We start from the raw sequence: 25858 nt of genomic DNA, 5'->3' as shown, positions 1-25858 counted from the left end.
CCCTACTAAAAATACAAAAAATTAGCCGTGCATGGTGGCAGGCGCCTGTCATCCCAGTTACTCAGGAGGCTGAGGCAGGAGAATTGCCTGAACTGGGGAGGCAGAGGTTGCAGTGAGCTGAGGTCACACCATTGCACTCCAGCCTGGGCAACAACAGTGAAACTGTCTCCAAAAAAAAAGAAATTATATTATTGATACAGCAAGTTAAATTAAACCAGTAAATTTTTACTATAGAAATCGCTGTAGCAAAAGTATTAAGAGAAATAAAAATTTGATGTAATTCTGCTACACATTTAAAAATTATTCCTATATTACCATGGAACTACTGATTACCTTCAATGTACTTTTAAAAACTTCAGTGAAAGAAGTATACAATATATGATTTTATTAATAAATAGTGCAAAAGCATCAGTGATAACTGTTTGAACATTAAATTTTTTAAACAGCCATGTCTTGGCATTAGTTAATATTGTGCATATTGGCCTCTATGGCACTACAAGTAAACAGATGAAAATATTGCCCATTTTCATGCACAGGTATTCAGCTATAACACCATTAACAAATTATTATGGACAAGATAAATTCTGCAATAATATTCATTTGGATGGCCACAATTAAATGAGTATTAAATCAAGAAATAGCCTATGTTCAATATACTCCAGATGTCAGATTGTAAAATTTAATGTTATTTAAAACTTAATTCTTTATTTTCTTTAAAGGGAAATCTTTTGTGTATTTGGGTGCTCAAATGAAAACCAGGAATGCATTCTTTGACCATAATAACAAAATTCACACAAAAGAGGGTGTATGCCTCCTCCTCTAAAAGAAGCAATACATTTGCTCATAATCTCTCTCTCCAGGTATTATTTCTCATATTATTAACAAAAATGCTTACAAGCACCAACACCAAAATTCTGTCTTCAAGGGCAAGTTACAAAGTTAAAAAAGAGTGGTTCATTATATAAAAAAAGACAAATCGCAGCAACACTATTGCTAAAAATAACATCAATTAAACTTCTTAGCATCCACAAAGTATATTATTTCCATAAGTTTTCTATTGTGTGGAGATTTTCCTTAAGAAGTAAAATGAAGTTTGAATAGTACAGTCTGTGGGGTGGTGATATCAGCAACCGCCAGTTCTTGTCCATCAACGAGCCCCAATTCTAAAACAGAAAAAATATAATTAATACAAGCAAAAAAAATCTCAACAGAAAGGATAATACACACGTAAACAAACTATAGAGTATTATGGTCTAGAAAAACATGAAAATCCAATCCTCTTTAATCAGAGTAATATTTGATATCTTAGAGATTTTAAAATATTCTACTAAAAGAGCAATTAATTCTGTTAATGTCTAAAGTTATAATTATTACCTGACCATATACAAGGCATTAAGAGGAAATCTAGAACAAGCACTGATTACTTTCACCAAAAAGAGAGAAAAGAAAAAAAAAACAATTAGTAAATACCCTATTTAAAATACCTTTCAATGTTTTGGAGAGATTTGGCCTTGTTCGTTCTTCAATAGAGGTTACCGACTAGAAAACAAAATTATTTTAATGTAAGACACATTAAAGTAAAATAAAACTTGATAAAATTTTCTGAAAAAAATTAAAAATACACATTGATAACCTGTAAGTAAAGTGTTCTATTTTTTCCCTCTAGAGTGGCTGTGATGGCTGGAGATTTCATTTGCCTGAAGATGATGATGAGAGAGAAGCATCAAACATCATTTTTATCAAAAGATAACGTTTCTAAGGTTTCAAAAATCACAAAGATGATTTTACGACGTAACAAAAATCTACGATACTTACAGAGAAGCACTATTGGTTAGATAATCCAAAACCTCCTGTAGTTTAGCTGATGGAGAAAACTGAATATTTTGAGGAAGCTGGCTACAAGCTGGGCAGTTTTCCTACACACATAATACACAACAAATTACAGCAGCACATGTACCAATACTAGTCTCTTTATGAACAATAAAATAAAAATCAGGTTGTTTTATAATCATGCATATTTCCTATGAAAAAATTTTTATGCTTTAAAGCCTGGCTTTTCATAAGAGACCATTTCTTTTAAATTACTTTGTTATAGAGTTATTTCAGGCTATAAAGCAAAAGATACATAATAAGTAGAGTTCTGGAAGTTAGAAAACGTATGGGTGACTTTGTTCAAATTTCTAACCAATAATATTTAAAAACCAAAATATGCATGATCAAAAATGTGTTCTTAATACTACTAACCTTTCTTTCTGCTTCAAATGTGTATGTATACAGCCCATCTACATCATTGAACACTAAGTAATTATTCAAGGGAATGTATGCACTGTAATGAAAAAATGTTCATCTTTATATAATTGAACCAAGTCAAAACATGGATTTACATACATATTAAAAATGAAACCCATTACCTTGTGGCTATCTTAAAAACCTCAGTGGCACACACAGCTGAAGGGGGGAGAAAATACAGGTTCTTTAACTCAATGGAAATCAGGCATATTAAAAGTCAGTTATAAATCAGAACAGATAAATCTACATTGGCTCTTCATTAAAAAAGATATATTCCAATTTTTAAAAACTGAGAAAGTAACAAATTTTATATTTGTTTTGTGTGATTCAAGTAATAGAGTAACGTTACATGTTTTTCTTGTTTATCAGATTAATAAACGGCCTGCTTCAAATGGAACTAAAATGTCTCTTGACTGCAGAGAACTTAAGATGTAATGTAAGAAAAAAATATGCAAAGTCTAATAGCTAGTTCTTTTTCGACAGCTTAGTTACACAACCCATCCAAGAAGATATCAAATTCCTACAACATAAAAAAGCTGCAGCAACGTCAAAAACTAAAGGAAGCAAAATAAACTACGTGATGGCCTTTTTTTCCTCACCTGCAATGACGGCATTTGTGGAAGCTACTGCAGGAATGATTCTTTTTACTACCCCTGAAAAAATATATCAATTAAAATATGGTCATCTCTTTAAAATGAAAGAGTTCTCTTAAATTAGAAGGCATGATTATTAAATACCATTTTCTAAAACTTGATTTTTCAGACTTTCAAGCCAGAAAATAAATTTAACCATGAAACAATCTTTCACATCCCCATCATTTTGTAGTAAATTCAGAATCTTAAGCTACTGTAGCAAAGAAAACTCTCTCAAGTAAGTACTACAGAAAGGTGAAACAATAACATCATAATAGTTAACAATTTAGAGTATTTACTATGTTCCAGGCACAATGTAAAGACTAAATAAGATATTTAATTTTAATAACATCCTCATGTTAATTACTCTGATTTTAAACATAAGAAAAGTGAGACTGAGAGAAATTTAATAATTTATCCACAGCTATATACTTAGCAAGAGGTGGGGATGGTATATGAACACAGATATTAACTGATACACCATGAAGAATAAGTGTTATCTAATTATTCCTATAGTAGTTTCAGTCATTCGATTCACAAACATTCACAAAAAAAGAAACGCTGCCCTTTATTATCTTTTACAACTGAGGCTACACAAAATATTAAATACAGTTCTCTACTTCAATTCCACATTTTTCACATCAGTATTATTCACATATTAGGAATAAACAAAGCTCCACGTTAAACCATTTTTTAAAAGTACAAAATAAATACTCCACTTTATAACTATATTTGAATTGTTCATTTTAGAAGACAAAAACTTCAGGAAAAAGTAGCCATATTATCTCAGAGTGTGAGGAAGCACTACAAGATGTGTTCCCAAGACTCCAAGTATAGGCAGGTTTCAAAAACTAAAGGAAAAATGGCAAGTAGTTAAGAAGACATGAAAGAAAGACAGTTACAAAGGCTGGAAAACTTTTTTAAACAGTTGACTGTGACCATACGATTCTCTATAGTTTTGGAGAAGAGGAAATTTAAAAAGAGATAAACTGCATGATGGTTAAACTGGAAGCTCTCCAGTGAACCGCATGTAGCAGGATGTACTGAAAGGAGGAAGTGGCAGTTACAAACAGTGAAGAGTGTAAGAGATGCTGCCCAGTAAGAACATTGCCAAAATGGTAAGGACTCCCCTCTTTCTCCAACCCCTGCCACCCATACCCCTGCCCTTTGACCAAAAAAAGCTAGAGTGGGCAGAAAGGTAACTTTCTGTTACACTGAGAACAAGGGGGAAAATCACAGAATAGATAGAACCACGGGCTTGTGCAACTTCACTTCCAGTTCTCTTTCTGTACTCCTTGTTGAGGCCCTCATTCATCAGGCTAGAAAGTACACACTAAGCCCTGGTAAAAGGTAAAGAAGGATGAATGAGACTGCATATTAAAATGGGGAGTTTACAGTTCCTGATTAGAACACACTGAATTCATTTGTGAATTCTAACAATTAGCAAATATGTGTAACACATGCTGCAGACACCATTCTAGGTGTTGTGCACAGTAGCAGTGAAAAAAAGTATCTGCTCATATAGTGATTTCATTTTGGTAGGGGAGATAACACAAAAGTAAATACTTGGAACATCTCAGATATCGAAGGGTTCTATGAAGAAAATGAGGTATGTGTTAGAGTGAGAATGAAGGATGCAGCCCATTAGACAGAATGGTCAGGGAAGGCCTCCTTGGAGAGGTGACAATTTGAGCTGAAACCTAAGCCATGAGAAAGATACAGCCATGCAATGACCTGAGGAAAGAGCTGTTTGTAAACAACAACGGCAATGGTCCTGGTCCTGGGGCAAGGATGTAAGATAGTGTAAGTATGAAATATTCTTTGCATAGGAGAATGAGGCTACCATTAATTAGTTCTGAGCAATTACCAAAAAAATAGAATGGTGAATGGCTCAGAAGTCATTTCAGGTTGAATGATTAGGAAAACTAGCTAAGCAGACACCTAAGGGATGAGGAGTCAGCCTGAGGGGATCCAAGGAAAGGAACTGGGGAGTATTAAAGCTCTAAGGTACAAATGAACTTGGTGTGTTCAAGAAACACAAAGCAGGTCAGTGTAGTGAGAATGCAGAGGGCAACAAGGATGAAGTATAAAATGGAATTTTAAAATGATGTTATGAGATCAGTAAATATAAGGAAACAATAACAGGAGAGAAATGGCAGATTTTCAAAAAGAAGACAAAGCTCATTCTGGTGAACTTCGTTATGATCTTGGGCAAAATTCTAAAAAAGGAAACTGTAACTAGATTGGAAACATTGGTCACTACAATTGAGCATGACTGGTTACTAGACAAATCATGTTGGAGTAGCCTCATTTGGCTACTATGACTAGCTTAGCAACTCAGGAAAATGCAAAAGATAGTATACCTAGGCTTCAGGAGAGGATCTGGAAAGGTTTTTCATGACATCCTCGTGAACAAGATAAAGAAATACAAAGTACTCAAGGAGGTCTGATGAACAGAATGAGATAAACCTAAAAGGGCCTGGCCAGAAGTATGATTCAGATGTCTGTTCTCAGACAGTTCAGTCTTAGTACAATTTTTAGTCAATTATTTGAAAAAGAAATAAAAGATATAATTATCAAAACAGGAAACTAGAAACACCAGGTAAGTTGGCAGAATACATATAAAGAGAAAAAAGCAGGTTGAATTTTAAGAATATATTTGCAAGGACCTATACTTGGATATTAAGAAAAAAAAAAAAAAAGATACTCCCCAAACTGCCAAGTTTATAATAGGCAGATGTGGCTTAGCAATTGTATATGTGGACAAAACATCCAGCTTTCAGTGGCTAGTAACATCAAAGAATCGAAAGTACAGCATCAATGTAAACAACGAACAAACAATAACATAAATACCTGCTCTCCTTTAAGACTGCATCAGTTATCAGAAGTCTATTATCTAAAATAAGACCAGTCACATAATGCTGCATGCTGGCCTGAACAATTAGGAAAAGTTGTTTTCTCTAACTATATTCCAGTTAACCAATATGGATAGCTGGAATATGATTAGAGAAAAACAACATGAGAACCTGAAGTTGTACAACATATCAAAGGGTTGGATATAGTTTGGATATTTGTCCCCTCCAAATCTCATACTGAAATGTGATCCCCAGTGTTGGAGGTGGGGCCTAGTGGGAGGTGTTTAGACCATTAGGGCAAATCCCACATGCATGGCTTGGTACGCTCCCTGCGATACTAAGTTCATGCAAGAGCTGGTTGTTAAAAGAAGCCTGGTATTCCCTCCTCTCTCTTGCTCCCTCTACTGTCATATGACATACCTTGCCATCTCCCTTAGCTTTCACCATGAGTAAAAGCTTCCTGAGGTCTCACCAGAAGCCAAGTAGATGTTGGTGCCATGCTCACACAGCCTGCAGAACCATGAGCCAAATGAACCTCTTTCCTTAATAAATTACCCAGTCTCAATTATTCCTTTATGAACTAATACTGGGTTAAAGGAAGTAACTAGGGAGGTTTATGGCACTGATAAAAATGTGCAAAGGATGTGATCACTGTCCTCAATATGTTAAAAGTTATTACTTAAAAGGGAATTAGATTGTATATGGTAATGAGACAACACTCAGACCAAACCGAAGACGATTTCCATTTTTTTGTTTGTTTGGTTTTTGGAGACGAAGTTTTGTTCTTGTTGCCTGGGCTGGAATGCAATGGCGCAATCTCAGGCTCATTGAAACCTCGGCTTCCTGGGTTCAAGCGATTCTCCTGCCTCAGCTTCCTGAGTAGCTGGGACTACAGGCATGCACCACCACACCCAGCTAATTTTTGTTTTTAGTAGAGACAGGGTTTTGCCATGTTGGTCAGACTGGTCTCGAACTCGTGACCTCGTGATCCGCCTGCCTCAGCCTCCCAAAGTGCTGGGATTACAGGTATGAGCCACTGCAGCTGGCCTGAAGACAATTTCTGTTCAATATATAGAAACTTGCCTAACAGTCCTGTCCAAATGTGAAACAGACTGTCTCTAGGAGGTCATGAATTCAGAGGAAGATAAAGTGGACAGTTTGACTTGGATGACTTACAGCCTAAGTAAGTAAGATTCAATAATTTTATTAAATTCCCCCTAGCTAATAAGTACTATAATTACATGGTACCTTTACTGAACTTCAAGTGGACGGTACTGTCTAAACTCACTTACCAATTATTCTCCTGAAAGCATCCCAGCCCTAAGTCATCCCAACATCATAATTCATGACAATTCGCTGACTTACCTTGAGTGAGTCTATACGTAACACCCCTAATATTATATTGTGATGCTCTCTCTAGGGATTTTTGGAAAATCCATTGTATATGTTCAGGATCATCTCCATCTAATGGAACCCCTTCTGTTTAAAAAAAAAAAAAGGAAGAGAGAAAGAGAGAGAGAGAGAGAAAAGACAGGAATATGTAATCATAAAACAATATGTTTTTAATGAAATTATCCAAAGGAATAATATAGAAAAAATACATATTTTATGTAATCCTAGATTATTAAATTAGGTTTATTACCTCCAAAAGGCTGCTCCTTAGGCCACTGCAACATCCTTACATACTCAATACAGTGTTCTGGTAGCCTGGGCATAGATGCAATGGTGCACATGGGAAAATTAACCTAAAACCACAGTTTGTCCTTTTTAGTGAATTTTAAATGATGAATTATTTAAAAATGCAACTTCCAGTTATGATCTAGTTCTTAACAGTTTCATATAATTTGTTTCAACTCAAAATATTGTATACCATTAAAAATGCCTCTCAAACTAATATAGATTATCTGAGTCACTTCACTTAGGTTGACGTGCCTATAAAGACAGGTTTGCCTTACATTTACAAGGTATATAAAATTTAAGCTTTGTTAGACTATGAGAAGAAAAATACTGAACAGATTCTCAAATATGAAGACCTTGTTATGTTTACCTAATATTTAAGTATAAAACAAACCAAAACAAAAGCAAATTCAGAGCTAAGTGAATCCCAAGTGAATACTCATAAAATTGTTTACATTTATTATTCAAAATTTCAACTGTTCTTTAAAGTGGGTATGTAAATCAAAAAGCCCCATCCTTGGAAAGATCATTCTCATCCCTGGTATCTTTATTTCCCTGAAATAAATACAGGTGAAAACCACATAGATTACAGCTCGACATCAATATACAGCTTTGTAATTCTACTTGATATCTACTCCCCAAAAAAAAAATACAAATAAAGTATGAAAACAGAATAGTATCAAAACAAGGTACTCGGTTCATATCTTTCCTCAAATAGAGCAGAAGTTCATATTTTATCTTTCTTCTTAGTGTAATTTTTAAAATACAGCTACCTCTAATTAAATATTCTAAATATTAACTAGACTTAATAATTAATCCCTAATTCCATGCCAAGATACTATAAAAGAAATACAGATGCTTTTTTGATTACCTGTGGCGGATAAAGTTCCAGCGTGCATTCGATACAAGCAGTCATTCCAGGCAGAATCACCCGGGCATTTCCTTTAAAACCTTCTGTCCCCCCATCTATCAAAGGGACAATGGAGCTTGGATCTAAGACACCATCTTCATAATTTAGAAGAGATATCTAGGAAAACAATTTGAAGGGCTTTAAAGGAGAAGGGGATAAGAATTCAAAAGAAGAAGTATGCTTTCAAGGAATCCTATGAGTCGCTTGTGCTACTGAATACCAATGTATCAAATCAAGGGATTATAATATTAACAATTTGTGTCTTCACCTGAAAACCAATGACTGGCAATAAACAATGAAGTAAATATACTTAATTCAAAATTAAACTCTGATTTTTCAAAAATATGATATCAATTCTAATTTTGGGGATGTGAAGCACAGCAGCAAGAACTTCAGAGAACTATAACAAAACCAAAGTCTTTACCAGCATGCCATTTATCCATCTTCTGGCAATGACAGAGTCCAGTCCACATACAATAATATGAAATTCTACAAAAAAAAAAAAAAAAAGCAACTTTAGTTTTTAAATATGCAGTTGCATGATGATCTTTCAATGTAGATTCATCAACTGCAACAAATGTACCACTCTGGTGCAGGATGTTGATTAGGAAGGTTGTGTGTTTGTGGGAAAAGGAAGCTCCAAGCTCTATGAGAACCCAAGTTTTCAAAAATTTTCTGTTCAATTTTGTTGTAAACATAAAACTGTCCTAAAAAATAAAGTTTACTAATAAAAAAAAAAAAAGCACTTGCAAAAAATAATTTGCACTTTCTAAGAAACAAACAAAAAACCACAAGCACTTTTTATTGTAATCCCACATACGCTCTCAGAGTTCCTATTCCTTGAGTGAACTCTCATTCAGGTCAGCACAGAAAATTGTAGCTAGTCATGTCAGCTAAAACTAGCACTCTCTTTTCAGTCTATCAGCAACATTACTGAAAAGCCAACTGTGAGAGAGGAAAGCAAGTGAAGAAACAGCCTTCAAATAGCTAGCAATATTCGAACAGCTACCAACTAAAAAATTCTAAGAATCTAGTGAGCATTTAATTTCAAGTAAAAAACTTACGTCGATAGAAAGTGTCGTTAAAATCTTGAATCTTGTTGAAATGTCTGAATATAAGTAAAGGAACTTAAGCGGCTAAGTTTTAATTTCTAAAAATGAATTTGACAATGCCATAAGGAACACACTCTGCGTATATTTAAAACAAGAAGTAAGTAATCAATGTTCACATCAGTGGAATTCAAGGAATCTGACTAAATGAACACAACTCTCCTTTCTGACAAAACTTTTCTGCCATTCCTCCCCTAACTACTTACTTTTTCTCATTCCTGAACCCCATATCATTATATTTATGCCTTTGGTAGGAGGTATACTTTCTACTTTGCTTTGGTTTTTGTATAAAACCATAAGTCCCAGGAAAGCAGAATGTGTATCTTCAATCATCAGCATCAAGAAGAGATGCAATAAATGTTTTAGTGAAGGAAAGATGCACATTATAGTTCCTATTTGCTCGGTGATTTTAAGAGTTACTGCAAAGCTCATTTTTTTAACATACACAAAATTTCAAAGCTTTTTCAGGTGGTAAAGATTTTACTGTTTTTATTTTTTGTGGGGAGGAGACAAAGTATGAATTTTTTCTACCTTTCTCATTTAACTCAGTTTTCAAGTTACCCTACCAAACCCTTGCCAGTCTTCCCATCCCTGGAGGCTAAAAAGGAAACCCCATTCAAAATTGACTGTGGGTGAGTCAATATAGCACTTAATGTTTTAATAGCACATGTGTGCAAAAACTTGTTTTAATTTTTCTAATGCATGGAGCAATTGTTTAATAATTTATAAATTATGCTACTTCTCTAAAGTGAAGATAAATAGTCCACTATAAATTTTTTAAGAGCAATACAGAGAAAAAAGGGACAATCCGTGCTTCCTCTAGATTTTTAATTCTTGCCTACAAATAAAGCTATGAACAATAATTTCAATTCTAGCCCTCAGCCATTCAGACCTCTATTCCCTTCGAATACTAGGCAAGCAGGAGACCGAAGCTACAGCCACAAAGAGGTCAAAAAACAAACAACGCAAACAGTGGAGGAATAACAATCAGGGAACCAAGAGTCAGACTAAGAAATCCAATCTGGATTTCTAGAAAATACCCAGTTTCCCAGACCCACATAATGGGGATAGACTGAGTGCCCCCCACTAACCAACCCACCCCCACCAACTCAATTCTTCCTTTTTCCCTACAGGGGCCTGTATTTGCATTTTTAAGCTCTTTATTTTGAAATAATATAGATTCACAGTAAGTTGCATAGACAGTATAGGTAGGTACCATGCACCTTTCCCAGTTACATCTTACTATAGTACAGTACCAAAACCATGAACAGAACATTGGTACAATGTGTGTTTATAATTCTGTCATTTAAACACACATAGATTTGTGTAACCACCACCTCAGGCAACACACATAACTATTCTACCACAACAAAGATCTCTCTCTTGCTATGTCTTTATAGTCAGTCAGACCATTCCTCGCCTCCATGCGTAGTCCCTGGTAACCACTAATCTGTGCTCCATCTCTATATTTTTTTTTTCTTTCTGAGACAGAGTTTCACTCTGTCACCGAGGCTACAGTGCAGTGGCACAATCAAACCTCACTGCAGCCTCCACATCCTGGGCTTAACTGATCCTCCTGCCTCAGCCCCCTAAATAGCTGGGACTACAGGTATGTGCCACCATGCCCAGCTAATTTTTCTAGTTTTTACAGAAATAGGGTCTTATTTGTTGCCTAGGCTGGTCTTAAACAACCAGGCTCAAGTGATCTTCCCGCCTTAGCCTCCCAAAGTGCTGGCCTGAATCACCACACCCAGCCATGTCTGTAATTCTGTAATTTCAAGAATATTATATAAATAGAATCATGTAATATACGACCTTTTGACACTGGCTTTTTTTTTTAGTCTAATAGCTGTATAACAGTATCACTCATGGTGGTCTTGGTTTGATGTGAAATATCTTTTCATGTGCTTTTGTCATCATTTTTAGTAAAATAGCTCTTCCTATCTTTTGTCTATTTTCTAATTGAATTTTTTTTTACTGTTGAGTTTTTAGAGTTCATTATATACTCTAGATATGAGTCCTGTCAGATGCTTTACAAGTATTTTCTCCAGTCTGTGGCTTTTCTTCATCCCTTTAAGACGGTCTTTCACACAGCAAGTTTTTAATTCTGATGAAGTTCATTGTAGCAATTTTTTCCTTGTATTAGTCATGCTTTTACACAAAATTATTTTAATTTTTTAGAGATGATGACTCACTACATCATGCCCAGGCTGGAATGCAGTGGCTATTCACAGTATGACCACAGCCTACTATAGCCTCAAACTCCTAGCGTCAAGCAATCCTCCCACCTTAGCCTCCCAAACAGCCAGGACTCTGTAGTGGTGTGACAAAAGCTCACTGCTTCCTCAGTGATCTGCACCACCATGCCCCACCTTTTACAGGTCTTGCTTTTGATGTAGCTGACCTAAGCACTCTCCACCAAACCCTAAAGTTCTATCATTTTATGTTTTTTTGTTGTTGTTGTTTTTGTTTTTTTTTGAGATGGAGTCTCACTCTGTCACCCAGGCTGGGGTGCAGTGGTGCGATTTCGGCTCACTGCAACCTCAGTCTCCCAGGGTCAAGCGATTCTTCCACCTCAGCCTCCTGAGTAGCTGGGATTACAGGCACATGCCACTGTGCCCAGCTAATTTTTGTATTTTTAGTAGAGATGGGGTTTCACCATGTTGCCCAGGCTGATCTCGAACTCCTGACCTCAAGTGATCCACCCACCTTGGCCTCCCGAAGTGCTGGAATTACAGGCATGAACCACCATGCCTGGCCCATTTTACATTTTATATTTACACCTATAATCCATTTTGAGTTAATTTTGTATAAGATGTTTAGGTCAAAATTCATCTTTTGCCTATGGATACGAAATTGCTCCAGTACGATTTGTTGAAGACTATGCTTCTTCCATTGAACTGTTTTGCATCTTTATCAAAAACAAATTGGCCATACTTATATGGGGCTATTTCTGGCTTCCCTATTCTGTTCTAGTCATCTATATATCCCTCTGATAATGCCAGAGTCTGGATTACTACAGCTATATAAGAAGTCTACAATTTGGATAGTGATTCCTCCCACTTTCTTTTTCAGAACTGTAGTAGGTATTCCTTTGTTTTTCTATGTAAATTTTAGAAGAAGATCATCTGTATCGACAATTTTGCTGGGATTTTAATAGAAACTATGGTATATATGTATACAAATTTACAGAGAAATGACATCTTTACTATATTTAATCTTCCAATCTTTGAAGATGGACTATCTCTCCATTTATTTAGATTTTCTTTGATTTTTCATCAGCAGTTTGTAGTTTTTCACTATATAAATCTTACTTAGCTTGTTAGTTTACATCTAAGTATTTATTTTTATTTGTAAGCACTTGTAAATGGCATTGTATTTAACGTTAGTTTTCACAAGTTCACTGGTATGTTGATTTTGAATTCTGTGGGACTTCCTACATAGAAATCACATCTTCTGACTTTCTATAAAATGCCAAAAGTTCTCCAGATCTAAATTCAAACTACAGTGTAAATACTCCTTTTTAAAGACATATTTATTGTAAAAATAAATTTACTCTCAAGTACCTTCCATTTGGCTAATACTATATTGACTGTCTATTCTGTCTGCTACTATAAGGAAACAAAGATTAATTGGATCCAGTCTAGGAATTTACACTCTAGTAAAGGAGATATGTAATTGATACTGATTAAGGGCAATAATGCAAAATAAAGTAGATGATGAAACAGGCTTTATAAACTTAAGTTAAAAATCAGGGCCAAAAAAATACTTATAGAACCGTAAAGAAAAGACTGGAAGAATAGATAGCAAAATGTTACCAGCAGTTATCTCGGTAATAAAGTTACTACTGCTGATTTTTTTTTCCCTCTTGCTTATCTGTATTCTTTTTTAAATATCTCTTATAATAAAGGAAAAAAGCTTTTAAAAATTAAGAATTTTCTTTTTGTCAAAAGGATACGGAACTACATTGCAATTAGGAACTCTGTCATTTAGAAATTCTGCAGCAACTTCAGCCTTAGGTCTTCCAATATCTTTAGGCCTACAGGAAAAATATTTAAATTATAATTCATATTATAAATCTATATGATCTACAAAATTTATTTTCAAACATAAAAATGAATTCACAGTAAGTTTACTTATAGGAAATTTAGAAGGAATATTTTTGCCTAAGTATTTTGATTTCAGTAATAACTTTTGGTAAACGGTCACTTAACCTTAAATGTCAACGCTTGCTGAAGGTCCAAATTAACATGACAAGTCTAATTAAGTATTGCTTTAATTAAGTGAAAATCTGAACAGTGTTCTTCCTCCCAGATAAAGTATAATAATGCTATAATTCCTGGCCACTTTCCACTGTAAAAAATTATCCCACTCTTAGAGCTCAGAACCTTATGGTGTTACTCCGCAGGTCTTGGCTGAAATATACACAATAAGATTCATCCTTGGGATGCAAGAACCTTCATTTATCCCCTTCTTCCTGTGTGTGCTGATTAAGCAGCAAACTTTGTGTCCCCTAAGGAGCTACATGAAAAAAAAAAATCTCACTGAACCCTATATAAAATGGAAAAAAAAAAAAGAAGTTGTAACCATGTTTTTTTCTTTTTGAGATGGAGTCTCACTCTGTTGCCCAGGCTGGAGTGCAGTGGCACGATCTCGGTTCACTGCAAACTCCACCTCCCAGGTTCAAGCAATTATCATGCCTCAGCCTCCAGGTAGCTGAGATTACAGGCGCCTGCCACCATGCCCAGTTAGTTTTTGTATTTTTAGTAGAGACAGCGTTTAGCCATGTTGGTCAGGCTGGTCTCGAATTCCTGACCTCAGGTGATCCGCCTGCCTCAGCCTCCCAAAGTGCTGGGATTACAGGCGTGAGAAACCACGCCCAGCACCATGTTTTTAAAGAAAGAATAATTCCAAAAGTGTCAGATAAAATTGCAAATGTTACTATTATATCAAAGAAGCTGAATATATAAAGCCTCAAAAGGTCACTCTTAAACAATAACCACACATATGGATAGGAAAGGATATGAATTTCCTCCTCTAAGTTCTATACAAATGGTATTTTCTTTCCTAATATTTCCATATTCTCCTCAGAGAAATCACTCCACGTATATAATAAGAACATTATTACTTTTTTCATAACATATTTGTTTGTTATATACACGTCTATGATACCCACTAGACTATTATTTGGATGAAAGTGACCATGTTCTTACTCTCTTCATATTCCTTCATATCTGGCAGAGAGAAAATACTTTTAAAATAAATGAAAATAATAAACCGTGTGCTTAATAGAAAAAAAATCTGGAATTTCAAAGAAAAACACTTTAGCATGTCAATTTTTCTTTTTTTTGAGACATAATCTCGCTCCGTTGCCCAAGCTGGAGTGCAGTGGCGCAATCTCGGCTCACTGCAGCCTCTGCCTCCCAGGTTCAAGCAAATCTTCTGTCTCAGCCTTCAGAGTATAGCTGGGACTATGGGCATGAGCCACTACGCCTGGCTAATTTTTGTATTTTTAGCAGACATGGGATTTCACCACGTTGGCCAGGCTGGTCTCCAACTTCTGACCTCAAGTGATCCGCCCACCTCAGTCGCCCAATGTGCTGTGCTTACAGGCATAAGCCACCGTGCCAGGCTAAAGCACCGTTCTTTTTTGATTCAAAACTTTTGGTAAATGTTTTATCCTCACTTTGTACTAACTTACATAGAAAAGGCCCTGTCATAAATCAAAGAACTTAATTTCAGTATTGCATTCAATGGCTCTGCACACAGAAAGCTCCTTAGGTATGTAAAAGGGATAAAGCAGACTTCTAAGATTATTTTAAGTAATATATTCTATGTGCTTTTACAGCAGATCCCAAACAAAAGAACTCCTAGATGGTTTCTGGGAACTGTTTGTTAATTTAGCATTCCAGGATGAAGTGATCAGATTGCTCCACCTCAATAAAATGGCCTTTCACACACATCATCCTTGCAGGACACTCTGCCCAAATTACTTAACGTTGAACACAAGAATCTACCCTGAGGTTGCTGAGATTAAATGAATAATATGGATAGTTTAGAAGTACTTGCTACATATCATTATTACCATCTTCAACCATTTTAGCCACAAATTAAAGGGTATGGCCTGTATCAATAACCAATCAATTCAGTGGTATCTTTTTCAGAGCATTCACAACTCAAAATTTGACAAGCTGGACAGAGCCCACAAACTTTGCTATAGAGAAGGGAAATTTCAAGGGTTAAAAAACAAACAAAAAATAAAGCTTACGAGTTAAACATAAAGGTCACACTGCAATTACACTTCATTAACTTGACTTATTTTAATCCATACTTCAGTCTCATTAAGATATTCCACAAAGATAATGTAGAGGTTTTATGCCTATCCAAAAATTTAATGTTACCTTTTTGGCTAGCTCAACTTTATTCTATATACCCAGAACAATTTGAGCACTGTCAGTAACAGACGCAAACTTACTAACTAGAGAGAGAAAATAAAAGTCCTTATCTCTATGTATCTGTATCCTTTAACTAACAAATACACACTTTTACCTAAGCTACTCAAACCCCCTCAATATTACAAACTAAATTCATGAATGAACATTTCTTCATGTCTGGATACATGGCCTACTTCAGTTTTCGTTTTTCGGGTTTTATTTATTTATTTATTTATTTATTGAGATGGGGTCTTGCTTTGTTGCCCAGACTGGATTACAGTGGCATGAACACAGTTCACTGCAGCCTCAAGATCCTGGGGTCAAACGATCCTCCCACCTCCGCTTCCTATGCAGCTGGGACCACAGGTGCACAATACCACACCCGGCTAATTTTTTTATTTTTTTGTAGAGACGAAGTCTCCCTTTGTTGCCTCTTGGGCTCAAGCAATCCTCTTACCTCAGCCTCCCAGTGTTGGGATTACAGGCAAAAGCCACCATGCCTGGCCTCTACTTCTGTTCTTAAACTCATCTTTAACAAATCACTCCTTGATGTTCTCTATATTCCATATATGCCTAAGGTAACCATCCCTTGTTCCACTCCAACTAGTTCTGGTTTTTCTCTCCTCGATTTTCCATTTTCTTTCCCCTTGTAGGAAAAGCTCAAACTCTTTCCCAACTTTATTGCTCTAGTCACCATTCAAACCTTGGCTCACAAATCCCCACCAATCTCTCACTAGGGCCTAATACTCCAGCCAGTATTCTCTTCTGACATCAACTAGAAGAAGAGCTACTGTTCTTTTCTTTCTTCAGAGCACAGTTAACCTGAGGATATTCCCCAAAATCACATAAATCTTTGGAAGAAGACCTCTTTGAAAAAACAAAAACATGTATTTGTTTACATAACTACTATCACCAAGATGCCCAAAATTTTCTTACAAAACTTTACCTAAAATGGGAGTAGTAGTTTTGTTTTTTTAAAAATAAAATTAGTATTATCCTCTCAGTCATTTTTAAAAATTAGTAAACTGCAATGTACAAGTTCAAATGATTATCAGAGCTTAAAAAAAGAAAACCACTAAGATATTAAAACTTACCTAAATAAAAACTGCCTATTTAGATTGGAAACATCTATAGTGTCCATATCTATAACATGAATCTGTCTAAAACCAGACAAGGCCTGTGGGAACAAAAACAATCCAATTAAGCAGAAGTTTCCTCACATTTAAAAATGCTAATATTTGTTTTCAATGTAGTCTTAAGTCTACAAATTCCCAGTAATAAATTCTGTGTAATTATATTCAATGGCTGAAAAAGAGTCTTGCCAGGTATATAAAATTCAGAGTTCTTGAACAGGTCAAAAGTGTACAATCATTCAGTTTCAAATAATCTATAACCAAAAGATAACAACTCAAAATTTATACAGATTAAAACTATTTTACATATGTATATAATTCCATAAACACATCTGTAAAATTTGTTGCTTCACTGCTATTGATGGATACTTTAATTTTACTATGCTTGCTATTATTTTTTCAAAATAATTATTAAAAGCAATTCCTACAAGCTTTATCTTAGTTTACTTAACATTAAGCATGCCACAATTCAGAAATGGTAACTATTATAAGACATATAAAAACACACACATAGGTAGACTGTATATGTAAAAGGAATATCTTAAAAGACACTGAGTCAAGAGCAAGCAATTTAAAAAGTAGGGAAAGGCAAAAAACAAAAAACCTGTTAGGTTTCAATAACAATGCCATGAATTCTAATACTACAACCATATTCAAATTTACCAGCAGATGCAAAAAACTGAAAAAAATAAGTCTCAATAACTAATTGATTTTCTGGTCTTGGTCAGTTTACTTAGATGATTAAATAACTTGACAATAATTTCCCCATTTTTCTGTAACCCTTTATATACCAAGAGATCTTTAAGACTTATCCATATTTGTGCTTTCAAAGTCCTGACTGTTCTCAAACTTTAGCCCCAACCACTCCACAGAAACTGTACTTGTCAAAGTCACCAATAACCTCCGTGTTGCTAACTCCAATGACCAATTCTCAGTCTATCTGACCTTACCTTTCTGAGGTATTAGGTGGGGTGGGTCACTTCCTCCACCCTAAAACATGTTCTTCATTTGGTCACCACACTCATGAGAATTTGAACACTTTTTAAAAATTGCTTTCCAGTTCATTCAGTTTTCCTCCTACTTTACTGGCTAGAATTCAGAGCAGCCTTGTGCTTTGTTCTGGTGATCTCAGATGATCTTATAAGATATAGACCATCTAGCAGACATCTCAGACTTAACAGTTTCCAAAACCAAACTTGATCACTCTTGCTAACCACAACAACCAAATCTGTTCTTTTCCAGATCTTCCTCATTGCAGTAACTCCATCTTTCCAGGTGCCCGCCCCCAGAGCAAAAACTCTGTTGTATCATCCTTGATTCCTCTCTTTCTCTCACAGCACACCACCAATCCATCAGTTAATCCTGTTGATTCCATCTTCAAAATATATCCATAATCTGACCACCTGTCACCACCTCCAATGCTACCATCCTGTTCCAAGTCACATTGTCTCTTGTCTAGAGGACTGTAATAATCTCCTAATTAGTCTGTTTCTTCCCCCTCCCTGCTCTTCCCTTAGTCTATTCTCAATGCATCAGCCTCAGTGATCTAGGTGAAAAGTCAGTCAAGTCTCTCATTGCATAAATCTCTCCAATGACTTCATGACTCAGAGTAAAAGCCAGAGCACTTACAATAACCTCCAAAGTCTTTTGCGATATCCACTCCAAGCTCCTCCATCTCCCATTATCTCTCTGATACGGTCTCCAAAAACCGTATCAGTGGGTTGCTCCCCCAACCCACTTCTGCTCTAGCTATAATAGCCATCTTGCAGTACTTGAACAAACAGGAGTGCTCCACTTCATAGCTTTGTACCTGCTATTCTAACTAGAATATTCTTCCTACAGATATCTGTATGGCTCATTTGCTCACCTTCGTACTCAAACAGCACCTTTTTGTAAACCTTTTCCCTTCACACCATTTGACATACTATATACTTACTTTTTCATTCAACTAAAATGTGAGCCCCACCAATGCAAACATCTCTATTTGTTCAATGCTGTATCTTCAGCATCTAAAATGGTGCTTGGCATATGGGGGAGGAGGCTCAATAAATATGTGCTCAACCAGTATTATTATTGTTGTTGTTGTTATTATTATTATTATTATTATTATTTGAGACAGAGTCTCGCTCTGCCGCCCAGGCTGGAGTGCAGTGGTGTGATCTGGGCTCACTACAAGCTCTGCCTCCCGGGTTCACGCCATTCTCTTGCTTCAGCCTCCCGAGTAGCTGGGACTACAGGCGCCTGCCACCACGCCCAGCTAATTTTTTTTTTTGTCGTTTTTAGTAGAGACAGGGTTTCACCGTGTTAGCCAGGATAGTCTCAATCTCCTGACCTTGTGATACACCTGCCTCGGCCTCCCAAAGTGCTGGGATTACAGGCTTGTGCCACCGTGCCTGGCCTAATATCATGTTCTTTTTCATTAGAATGAGCCTTTAGGGGGCTTACAATGAATTAAATAAGCAAAACAAGGAGTAAAATTGAAAACCCTTAGTTTTCTTCTTTTGTGTAAAAGATTACTATAATGCAATAAAGAACAGGGCCAGTCCTTAAAGTTGCTTGGTGACTAATCTTCAGATCTAATCTTCAATTATTTTACACTTAAAATTAGTAAATATCACATTTGCAAATAATGGCTTCAAAACTTAATAAGCTTTAGGAAACTTTTATAGGTACATTTATAATACCTAACAAAAACCAATGCCCATCCTCCATAAACCCTTTCCTTCTATAAGTCTTTGGTTATCACACTGCTAGAGTATTTATGTTTGATACGGTACTGTCATTTTGGCATCCCACCACAGAGTATTATCATACAGACTGCTATTCATTTCATGTGAAATTTATCTCCCCAGTAACTTCAGATTCATTGAAGACAGAGACCATGATGACATATAATCCCCACAGAACCCAGCAAGGCATTAAATACAGTGAAGTATATTTAAACTTTTACAACTTCACTCAAGTGACATTAGTGTTTCTTAATAAAACTAATGTGGCTATGTTTATATTTAAACTTTAACCCCCTTGGTCAATTATTAGGGTCCTCCATCTGGCTGTGACCTGTTTTATGTTCTAAAGAGTCTATTCCAGCATTTCCACTTTTCTACACAGCAATGAGAAGCCTAGCATATAACTCTAAACCAATTCTGCCTCTACTCATTTGTGTTAAATAAACTCATGAAGATTTATGAAAAGTTATTTTGTGATTAGAAAAAGTCAAGGAAACCAATTAATTAAATCAAATTGTATACTTAATTTACTTCCAAATATATGGAAATAAGTTCAGTAAAGGTTTAGCTTTCCCAAACCTTAGGTGTCCACAATTGTCTTATTAGGTCATATAATGACCTAATGGTTCACTGAAAAAGAACACTTAACTAAGAACTGATGACCTGGATTCAATTCCAGGCACATAGCTATAATCCAGAAAAACTTCAGCAAGTCAGTCAGCATCTCTAAACCTCAATGTCTCCCTCTATATTAAATTGGGCAAAGCCTTACCCGCCCAGCTGGGTTATTTGGGGAAGCAAAAGAAATAATAAATTATTTGAAACTATACATTAAAATATGAATTACCAGTTTTGTTATTTACTTCACTGAAGTTAGGAGCATTTTGCCACAGGAAGAACCAAAATTTGTTTGTTAAAGATCAGAGAAAAAAATGGAAGTATGAAATTTTATCAATAACCTTATAGGTGAGAGCTTTAGTATTTAAAATGTTCCAAAGTTCTACCATTTTAATTACTGTTTGGAATTTGACATGCTAAACTTATCTAACAAAGGCTCAAGAGAAAAGGTTAATAATCACAAGAAATTTCCTAGTATGACAGATAAGTAAGGTTTACTTATCACAAAGAAGAAAAAAATATGTATTTATATATATATATATATATATATTACCAGATTTTTCAGGAGCTCACATCCTAAGCCGCCAGCTCCAATGACTAGAACTTTACATGTATCTAACAAGAACTGGAGAGACTGTAAAGAATGGAAAGGCATATTAAAAGCTGGGTGATAACCACAAGGACTATAAATAAAGCAACAAACTTTAAAATGGTTTCTGATGTTTCCATGAAAAAATGCAATTAGGAAAAAGAGCAGACTTTGTATTTGATCAATTATTTGAAATTTATGAATTCTATCGAACCAGGAATTCTAAAACTCTAATGATTTCAGAAGTTTCAATGTTAATTTTTTTTTTTTTTTTGAGACGGAGCTCACAGGCTGGAGTGCAGTGATATGATCTCAGCTCACTGCAACCTGCATCTCCCAGATTCAGGTGATTCTCCTGCCTCAGCTTCTCCAGTAGCTGGGATTACAGGCATGCACTACCACGCCTGGCTAATTTTTATATTTTTAGTAGAGATGGGGTTTCACCATGTTGGCCAGGCTGGTCTCGAACTCCTGACCTCAAGTGATCTGCCCACCTTGGCCTCCCAAAGTGCTGGGATTACAGGCAAGAGCCACTGTGTCCAGCCATTAATGTTTTTAAACTGCCTTTTATTGTATGAAATTAAAAGGCTATTTTTAACAAGGAAAATTATCTCTAGCTTGTTTTTTAAATTTTGGAAAGGGACACAGAACATCAAATTCAGTTATTTAACTGACTTCCCAAAAATATAAAAGTTTAAAAATTTAAAAAACAGAGGATCAAGCACTGCCCCAGGTTTTTAAAGGACTAAAACAATAAGGTAAAAAGAGTAACAGGGCTGGGCACTGTGGCTCACACCTGTAATCTCAGCCCTTCAGGAGGTCGAGGTGGGTGGATCACCTGAGGTCAGGAAAGACCAGCCTGGCCAACATGGTGAAACCCCGTCTCTACTAAAAATATAGAAAATTAGCTAGGTGTGATGGTGGGCACTTGTAATCCTAGCTACTCAGGAGGCTGAGGCAGGAGAATCACTTGATCCTGGGAGGCAGAAGTTACCATGAGCCGAGATCCTGCCATTGCATTCCAGCCTGGGTAACAAGAGCAAAACTCCATCGGGTGAGGGGGGGTGGCGCAGGGAGAGTAACAGCTGGTTTTTTTTTGTTTATGAGAAGAGTCTCACTGTGTCACCCAGGCTGGAGTGCTGTGGCATGATCAGAGCTCCGTGCAGCCTCCACCTCCAGATGCAGTCAAGCAATCCTCCCACCTCAGCCTCCTGAGTAGCTGAAACCAAAGACATGTATCATCATGCCCAGCTAATTTTTTTTTTTTTTTTTTAGAGATGGGTTCTCTCTATGTTGCCCAGGGTGGTCTGGAACTCTTGGGCTCAAGTGATCCTCCCACCTTGGCCTCCCAAAGTGCTGGGATTACAGGCATGAGACACCTTACCTGGCCAACATCTCCTTTTGAATAAAGTGAGCAAAACTCACAAAACATGAGATAGACAATTCCTTATCAGCAGAAATACAATCATTTAACAGAAGTAATAATCTTAAATTATCAGGCCAAAAAAAAAAAAATTTAGAAGCACAAGAAAATACGGTGTATTATCCAAAGAAAGGCAGAATTAATGCTTTCAAATCTTTTTTTCTTTTTTTTTTATTTGTAATGCTTTCAATTCTGCCCAGCATTAAAGGAGAAAGTTATTCAGATGAGACACTGGGCCAAACCAAGAGTTTGCATGTTATTTTATAGGAGTAACACAATATTTCTATTTCAAAATATTATCTTTTTATAAATACAAAAGGACATAAAGATGTGCTATAGAGTATTTTTCCCTACCCTGTAATAAAAAAATAAGTCACATATAACTGAACACTTGCCTTAAGACACTATCAGTCCAAAATTCTATGCCTCTATTATTTAGTACTCACATAATTCTTAACATGCAATTAATTATACTCAAAGCAAAGATGTTCATTCCAATTCAATTCCAAAATGTAAAGAAGCACATCTATATTCCTATCAAAATTAATTTCTCACAGTAGCACTACAAAAGGGGAGTATGTTTCAGAAAGCATTTTAAACTGAAATTTTAAATTTTTACATGAGGTCATAAAGTTATTTTTCTCACGAAAACTTTCAACTTATATTACATGAGAAATGTGATGACTCAAATAGTCATTCAAACAAAATCAGCTGTGAATATTCAATTTCATATTTTAAGAAAAATTTAGTTTCACAAAACAATTTTATTAGTATTTTCATTGTAAGAGCAAATTAAAAAGGAAGCATTCTATTAGTTTTGAAACATTAAACTATTAGAGCAGTTATTTAAAAATAAACGTTTCTCACTTCAGTGCTCGGTTCGAAATCAGGGTGTGTGAAGGGTCCAGATCGCTCGAGGAACTTCTTTACATGGTTCCAGCGACCTTCCCAGTCTCCAGTGTCCCCACACCCACCATCAACAGCCATTCTGCACAGAACACAGTAAATTCAGCTGCAAAGATCAGTACGAAAAAAAAAACACCTACAACTATTATGGTATTCCCAAATGAAAAGGTAACCACACCAGACCTGCTCAAATAAAAAGGGAAATATTCAACGTGATTATGTTTATGCTTTGAAATTTTTTCTTGCCTATTATACAATTCACTTAAAGTTAAGAACTGCATGTTTCTGTTTTTATTTCACCCAATGGATGAAATAAATCAGTCTACATGTTTTTGGTTTCCTAAAGAAATCCAAGGTCCAACTTAGGATATTGGTCTGTGTGAGAAATTGACTTCTCTACATTTGGTATTTACAAAAAAAATCACTGCAAACTTCTTCAATCTGTTGCTTCAACACACTTGCATTAGGAAATATGAGATACAACAGAGAAAAAAAGTCACACTTTGAGAATTTTGATGCTTATGTGTCTGATGCAAATTTAGTATTTATGTGTCCTTTCCAAAGGTGTAATATAAAAATCATTTTGATGTGAGGACTTTTCACACACTTTTCTCAGAAATAAAGGTTATTTTTTCTTTTTCTTTTTTTTTGAGACAGAGTCTCACTGTGTTGCCCAGGCTGGAGTGCAGTGGCATGACTGCAGCTCACTGCAGCCTTGCCCGCCTGGGCTCAAGCTCCTTTTCTCAGCCTCCCAAGTAGCTGGGCCTACAGGTACGTGCCACCATACCCAGCTAATTTTTGTATTTGTAGTACAGACAGGTTTCGCCATGTTGCCCAAGCTGGTCTGGAACTCCTGAGCTCAAATAATCCGTCCACCTCGGCCTCCCAAAGTGCTGGGATTACAGGCGTGAGGCCACCGCACCTGGCAGAGGTCCTAATTTATTAAATAATCTCTTAATACTTTGAGGTGGCTTTTCTTGCCACTAAACACAAAGTTTTAGGTTACAATTACGCCACAGATAGGCATATAGATAGGCAGATAGAAACCTTTTAGAACATACAACAGAATAAGGTGGGACTCCTCTACAAAATGCATCTATTTTATAATTCGTGTAAGATTCACGTTTGGCTGTGATTATTTTCAATTTTCTAATTTCCTATAACCCCACGGTTTCTACCGTCAAATATATTAGTAATATCCAATTTTTACAAAAGGGACCAAGAAGTATTGCCTAGCAATAGAAACCATAGGTTTGATGTCAGAGCTGTGTTGGGTTCCACAATCAACAGCACTGTGACCTTGAGCAGATTATTCATAGCCATAAACCTCATCTGTAGGCCGTTCATAGCTACTTATTTCGGCCATGAGGAGAGAGAATCACATAGCAGACTCAGTATAGTACATGGGATATGGTAAGCAATGTTTGTGATTTCATGTAAAAGTGGGAGGGAAATAAAAGGCAGGAAAGAATGTGAAATTAAGTTTGTCATTCCAGTCCTCTTGCAGCTGAAATTCAACTATCTGAGGGACATACATAAAGACCAAAGCACTGCTACTGGGAACTGGCACGGAAATTACAAACTCACCATAACCAATGCAAGAGTATTTTTTCCCCGCCCAGGCAGGGAGGGGAGTAAATTTTGTGGCGCTGGCCAGGTTAGAAAACACTTCGATTAAATCTGTCACACCAGCATAGAACTAAGCATCTGATAAGAAATAGGTTGTGTAGTAAATGGGAAAAATAGGCTGTTTGAGGTCAACAACCTCTTTTAAGAGTCAATTATTTTGCCAAAATGACTGGAGTGGTTAGCACAATATCTGACATGTAGAGTTATCATTAAAAGTTTGCAATTAGTACTACTGTCTCAGTGTTTGCAAAAGGTCACAAAACGGTCTTGTGCCCTTTTCCTGTGTGTTTAAGGTAGATTGCCTTTTCACAGGGTCACGGCTCTGACAATTTGGGATGGAGGAAGAGGAGTGCACAAGGGTCCTTCCTCAAAATCTTTACGTCAGGCACCCCGGAGGGCCCCTGCAGGAGCTGGGGCAGTGCAGCCTGGCCCCGATGCCCGCACCGGGCAGAGACCGGGAGCGGCCCGCCAGGCCCCCGGGGTTGCGGGACGGGGATCAGGGGATGAGGCCGCGCGGCCTGCGCTCCGGGTGTCCCCCTCCCAGCCCCCCGGGCCCGCTGCGGCTGGTCCCCTAGGCCTGGGGTGGGGGGAGGCGGGGGTCCCCGGAGAGGGCCCCGGCCTCCCGGCAGCACTAACTTCTCAGCCAGCAGCTCCTCTATTCTCCTTCTTTTCTTCTCCCTAAAAGAGAGAATAAAAGAAGGGTCAGCATCGCGCTACACACTGGGCGCCGCGAGGGGAGGGGGGCGAGGGGACAGGGCGGGGGGTGAGGGGATCCCGGGTGGCGGCGGCAACCGCCCACAGCCGCGCTCTCTCACAACCCAGCCCAGCCCTGCGCGTCTGCAAAGCCCCGGTACTTACGGCTCCTCGCCATCCGCCATATTGTTCTCCGCCTCTTCCCAGGTGCCCCCGCGCGGCGGGGCGGGGA

The 25858-nt window shown here is 36.8% G+C and overlaps 1 protein-coding gene across 4 annotated transcripts; it reads right to left on the bottom strand.

Annotated features, from left to right (window-relative positions):
* Positions 1-370: 370 nt before the first annotated feature.
* UBA3 (ubiquitin like modifier activating enzyme 3) lies at positions 371-25858 on the bottom strand. Of its 4 annotated transcripts, XM_007984936.3 has the most exons (18): positions 25792-25858; positions 25570-25611; positions 23266-23386; positions 20940-21020; positions 17001-17083; positions 13431-13511; positions 9428-9471; positions 8788-8852; positions 8325-8480; positions 7419-7521; positions 7142-7255; positions 2889-2942; positions 2412-2448; positions 2245-2326; positions 1816-1916; positions 1634-1697; positions 1485-1539; positions 371-1163 (listed from the first exon to the last, which is right to left on the bottom strand). In XM_007984936.3, the coding sequence occupies exons 1-18, from the start codon at positions 25809-25811 to the stop codon at positions 1075-1077; spliced, it is 1392 nt and encodes a 463-aa protein (XP_007983127.1). In that variant the 5' UTR covers positions 25812-25858; the 3' UTR covers positions 371-1074. The 4 variants fall into 4 exon arrangements, with proteins under 4 accessions (XP_007983127.1, XP_007983129.1, XP_007983128.1 ...); XM_007984938.3 differs by lacking the exon at positions 20940-21020; XM_007984937.3 differs by lacking the exon at positions 25570-25611.

This window comes from Chlorocebus sabaeus, chromosome 22 (assembly GCF_047675955.1).
Source record: "Chlorocebus sabaeus isolate Y175 chromosome 22, mChlSab1.0.hap1, whole genome shotgun sequence".
Lineage (NCBI taxonomy): Eukaryota > Metazoa > Chordata > Mammalia > Primates > Cercopithecidae > Chlorocebus > Chlorocebus sabaeus.
This window is presented reverse-complemented; position numbering and strand designations above follow the sequence as displayed.